General features: G+C 63.2%; 1 protein-coding gene across 1 annotated transcript in view; it reads left to right on the forward strand.

Annotated features, from left to right (window-relative positions):
* The first annotated feature begins 975 nt into the window (after positions 1–975).
* Positions 976–4,992, forward strand: part of B4GALNT4 (beta-1,4-N-acetyl-galactosaminyl transferase 4) — an 18,165-nt gene continuing 14,148 nt past the window's right edge. Inside the window, exons 1-13 of the mRNA XM_011930134.1 lie at positions 976–1,131; positions 1,594–1,686; positions 1,778–1,873; positions 1,952–2,042; positions 2,117–2,217; positions 2,371–2,438; positions 2,664–2,742; positions 3,951–4,017; positions 4,123–4,257; positions 4,331–4,440; positions 4,565–4,665; positions 4,747–4,850; positions 4,920–4,983. Coding sequence (XP_011785524.1) covers positions 976–1,131; positions 1,594–1,686; positions 1,778–1,873; positions 1,952–2,042; positions 2,117–2,217; positions 2,371–2,438; positions 2,664–2,742; positions 3,951–4,017; positions 4,123–4,257; positions 4,331–4,440; positions 4,565–4,665; positions 4,747–4,850; positions 4,920–4,983 — 1,265 coding nt within the window. The remainder of the gene's footprint in view (positions 1,132–1,593; positions 1,687–1,777; positions 1,874–1,951; positions 2,043–2,116; positions 2,218–2,370; positions 2,439–2,663; positions 2,743–3,950; positions 4,018–4,122; positions 4,258–4,330; positions 4,441–4,564; positions 4,666–4,746; positions 4,851–4,919; positions 4,984–4,992) is intronic.

The following is a 4,992-nucleotide window of genomic DNA, read 5'->3' on the forward strand; positions in this document are numbered from 1 at the left end:
GGAGGGATCTAAGCCCAACCTGGAGCCAGCAGAGGCATAGGAATCCCCTTCCAAGGACCCCTTGAGGCTAAGCGAGCTCCGCCCCAGGGCACCTGTACCACTTGCTACCTTGAGGCCAGGGCCAGGACAAGAGGAGCTCAACAGCTGCCCAGGGAGATGGGGAGTGAGCAGACTGTTCTGTCGGGGGAGCCTTCCCAGGTCTGCCTGTGGACATCTCTACTGCCTCCCCACAAGCCTGGGCAGGCCAGCTCTGCGTCCCAGCCCTCTCCACTTCCTGGACCTCCCTAAGCTGAGGACCTAGACATCCTCACTGCGGCCCCAGGGGGTTCCACGCCCTGGGACCTGGGCATCTGAAGGGATGCTTCACTTCACCCCAGTTCTGCCCCTCCTGGTCCTCCTACCCAGGGACACTCAATCCAGGGCCACACCTGGGCTTCAGCATCCATGCTTGTCCCTCGGTCCAGACTTTGAGGGCTCAAATCCTTCAGGAGAGGCAGTGCTGGCTTTCCTGACTACAGTCCCTGGCACTAACCCTGAGTTCTCAGTTCTGGTAAGGGAGGCAGACATGGAACACACCAGCACACAGAGAAAGTGCTGAGGGCACAGGGCAGTCCTGGGGTCTTCCTGGAGGCAGAGCCACTGAACAAGAATGGCCAGATGGGGGTGCATGTGGGTGCCTGTACACACCAGCTGGCACACCCGGCTTTCCTCCCTCACACCTGCTGGAGGTTGGGAATAGCCTGCTGGAAGGCTCAGCCCGGGCTGCCGCACCAGAGGTGGAGTGTGGAAGAAGTTGCCTCGCTGTGGGGGGGGGCATCTGGTGGTAGAGGAAGCAGATGAGAAGGAGAGGTTTGGCTTTAGCAAGAGACACCACAGCCTCCTTGCCCTGCTCTGGCCATGTGGGTCCCCAGCCTGGCTGACCCCAGCAGTAGGCAGGATGGGTCCCTAGCCCAGCTGACCCCAGCAGCAGGCAGGATGGCCTTGGAGAGAGCCTGGGCCCGAGACAGGCCTCACGTGCCACCTGCAGATGGTGAGAAGCTGACCAGTGTGACCGATGGCCGGGGGGTCCATGCTGCGCCATCCACACAGAGGGCTGAGGACTCCAGTGAGAGCCGTGAAGAGGAGCAGGCGGTGAGCAGGGCCTGGGGAGAACGCGTGTGCACGAGGCGAGACCCCAAAGCCCCAAAGCCACTTGTGCGTTGGTGTCTTGAGAATCTGTCCCTTCCGGAGGACACAGCAGGGGGGCATGAGACACAGGACGTGTGGGTGGGGAGCATGGCATGGCTTGTCAGCGTGAGCTGCAGCACCAGGCATCCTGTCTGGAGCTCTGCGTCTGGGGGCTGCAGCAGGTGCATGAATGCACCAGCCAGTCAGTATGTGGGGTGGCAGGGCATCTGCTTGGGCGAGAGTGACCAGGGGGTCTGAGTGTATGTGCCGGGGCCATGGGTCAGGGTTTGCGTGGCTGTGGGCTCGCAGGCATTTAGGGCTGCGTGGCTGCAGGTTGGAAGGGGTCTTTGTGAAGGTCTGCCTAGGCGTGTGTGACCTCCTCCCTGCCCTTCCAGCCCTGACCCCGCTGCCTTTTCTCTCCTGCAGCCTGAAGGTCGGGATCTAGATATGCTGTTTCCTGCGGGGGCTGGGAAGCTGCCACTGAACTTCACCCATCAGACACCCCCATGGCGGGAGGAGGTGAGCTGGCTCGGCCCGTAACGGGCTGGGAGGCAGGGCGGGGCTGGGGGGGCGGTGGGCCGTGCAGAAGGTAAGGCCCCCCCATCCCCAGTACAAGGGGCAGGTGAACCTGCACGTGTTTGAGGACTGGTGTGGGGGCGCCGTGGGCCACCTGAGGAGGAACCTGCACTTCCCGCTGTTCCCTCATGTGAGTGCCAGGGTTGGGGGGTGCAGGGCGGGCAGGGCACGCAGGGGACTTTGACAGCAACAGTCACTGCCCCCTCAGACTCGCACCACCGTGAAGAAGTTGGCCGTGTCCCCCAAGTGGAAGAACTATGGACTCCGTATTTTTGGTTTCATCCACCCAGCGAGGGACGGTATGGGGGTGAGGGTGCCCTGGGGGAGGGGTGTCATGAGGCTCCACCCCCCTGAGCCTAGTCTTGTGGACTAGGAGACGTCCAGTTTTCTGTGGCCTCAGATGACAACTCGGAGTTCTGGCTGAGTCTGGACGAGAGCCCCGCTGCTGCTCAGCTTGTGGCCTTCGTGGGCAAGGTACCCCCACCCCAGCCCTGGTGTCTCCCCAGGCCTCCTGCAGCTCAGTCACCTGTCCCCACCAGCCTCTTGGGAATGAGGACCCGATGGCTTTGGTGTCCCCAGGGAGAGAGTGAACCCCCCCCCCACTGCCCCTGCTCTATCACCCCCCAGACTGGCACCGAGTGGACAGCGCCTGGAGAATTCACTAAGTTCAGCTCCCAGGTGTCCAAGCCCAGGCGGTGAGTGACTGTGGGGTGCATGTGCATGCACTTGTGTATTCGTGGGAGGGGGCTACATGCTATTTCCTTACCCTGTGCGCGCTTGCACACACTCTGCACAAGCACCCGCCCAGCCCAGCTGCCATCCTCCTGAGGGCCAGCCCTGAGGGGTGTGGGCACCACCTGCCCCCTTCCCTGGCTCCACTGCGCATGGCGGGGCCCAACCCTTGCTCCTCGTGTCCCCAGGCTCATGGCCTCCCGGAGGTACTACTTTGAGTTGCTGCACAAGCAGGACGACCGCGGCTCGGACCACGTGGAAGTGGGTGTGAGTGCCCCCCACCCCCGGGAGTTTCTGGAGATTCCACTTCCACTGCCTCCCTTCAGGACAACTGCAGTGGGGTCCCCATCCCAAAGCTGACAAAGCAGTTGGTCAGGGCCATGGGCCTGAGGTCAGGAGGGTCTGCTCTGCCCTCTTGCGGGGCTCAGTGAGGCTTCACTAGGAGTCGCCTTTGAATAGAGTCTTGAAAGAATGGAGACATTCAGTAGGGAGATGTGGGGGGCAGATAATTTGGGGTGGGGCGTATGGTGGGTGAATTCTAGACCACAAGTGCAGCGAAGGAACAGACCCAGCAGAGGAAGTGGGTCTTCGAGACTAGGAAGGGTCTGCTGGCCAGATCAGGCGGAGCCTGAGCACCACTCTGGACAGACAGGGCTTTGTCCTGAGAATGAGGCCATGGGATTTGCATTCCAGGAAAAAACCCCTGGCCACAGAGTGGAGAGAGCCTGGGGGAAGGGTTTCACTGTGGCCTTTGGTCCTCGAACCTAGGGAGGTGGCTGTGGGGATGGATGGGGGAAGCGGAAAGGGGTTACACAGCAAGGCAGAGGGCCTGGAGCCTGGTGGGTGTTACGGGCTGCTCCATGGTGCCTGTGTCTGGTGTGTGGAGGGTGCGTTTCACCCCAGCTCAGCTGGGCAGAGGGCCCAGGCTGGAGACAGGGGTTTGAAGTGGTCTGTGGAGGCCCCAGGATGAGGTGGGAACAGAAGGGGCCTGAGGCAACCCCTGGAGCCCCAACTTGGTGGTGGGGGTAGAGTGGAGGGGGCATCCAGCCTGGCCCTTAGAGGGCCAGCAGTGACCTCACTGGGAATGGGCAGGGTTGGAAATCATAACCTGAGGCGGGCGGGGGAGCGGACCTCAGGGAGGGAGGGAGGATGGGAGGGGGGCCTCAGGGAGGGAGGGAGGGACGAAAGGAGGGGGCCCTCAGGGAGGGAGGGAGGAAGGGAGGGAGTAGGAAAGGTGAGGAAGGGAGCATGGGGAGGTCTAGCCCTGCTCCCAGGGCCCCTCAGCTTTCTGGGTTTCCTTCCCCAGCTTCCCTGCTGCCCCTTCTTGGAACCCCTAGACCCCTCTACCATCTCCCCTCCTGCATCCTTTAAGGGATTGGTCCTCCTAGTCCCCTGGCCCTGAGCCAGGGTAGACCCTTTCTTCCCTGGACCCAGCCAGGGCCCTTCCCCTGACACCCACCCTCTCTGCCCCGCAGTGGCGAGCTTTCCTGCCCGGCCTGAAGTTCGAGGTCATCAGCTCTGCTCACATCTCCCTGTACACAGGTGCGCGGGCGCCTCTGGGGATGTGGGGCTCCTTGGGATGGGCCCTGGGTGTGAGCGGGAAGAATGGAGGAGTCTGAGCACTCCTTGGAACCCCTCTTCCCCCAGATGAGTCAGCCCTGAAGATGGACCACGTGGCCCACGTCCCCCAGTCTCCAGCCAGCCACGTGGGGGGGCGCCTGCCGCAGGAGGACACCAGCGCAGACATGCTGCGGCCAGATCCCAGGGATACCTTTTTTCTCAGTGAGAGGGGGCCCGCGCGGGGGCGAGGGCGGGGGTGCCTGCCCCAGCCGCCCTATGACCGCACCTCCTGCAGCTCCGCGCATGGAATCCTCGAGCCTGGAGAACGTGCTGGAGCCCTGTGCCTACGCCCCCACCTACGTGGTCAAGGACTTCCCCATCGCCAGATACCAGGGACTGCAATTTGTGAGTGCAGCTGGAGACCCGGTCTCCCGTCCGGGACTCCACGGAGCCTTCTCCAGCCCCTTGGGAGGCCACCCCGGGAGGTCCCCGCCCTGAGCCCTGAGCCCGCCTACTCCCCGCCCCGCAGGTGTACCTGTCCTTCGTTTATCCCAACGACTACACCCGCCTCACCCACATGGAGACGGACAACAAGTGCTTCTACCGCGAGTCTCCGCTGTACCTGGAGAGGTGGGCTCGCAGCCCGGCTGGAAAATGCGGGTGGGGGCGGGCAGGGCGGGACTCGGCTCTGATGCTTCCGCTCCGCCCCAGGTTTGGGTTCTATAAGTACATGAAGATGGACAAGGAGGAGGGGGACGACGAGGATGAAGAAGAGGAGGTGCAGCGCCGAGCCTTCCTCTTCCTCAACCCGGACGGTGAGTGTCCGCAGCGCCCCCAGCCCTTACCCACCTGCGCAGGGAGCTTCTGACCCGCGTTTCCCGCAGACTTCCTGGACGACGAGGACGAAGGGGAGCTGCTCGACAGCCTGGAGCCCACGGAGGCGGCCCCGTCCAGGAG

This window comes from Colobus angolensis, unplaced genomic scaffold, assembly GCF_000951035.1.
Source record: "Colobus angolensis palliatus isolate OR3802 unplaced genomic scaffold, Cang.pa_1.0 Scaffold84, whole genome shotgun sequence".
Lineage (NCBI taxonomy): Eukaryota > Metazoa > Chordata > Mammalia > Primates > Cercopithecidae > Colobus > Colobus angolensis.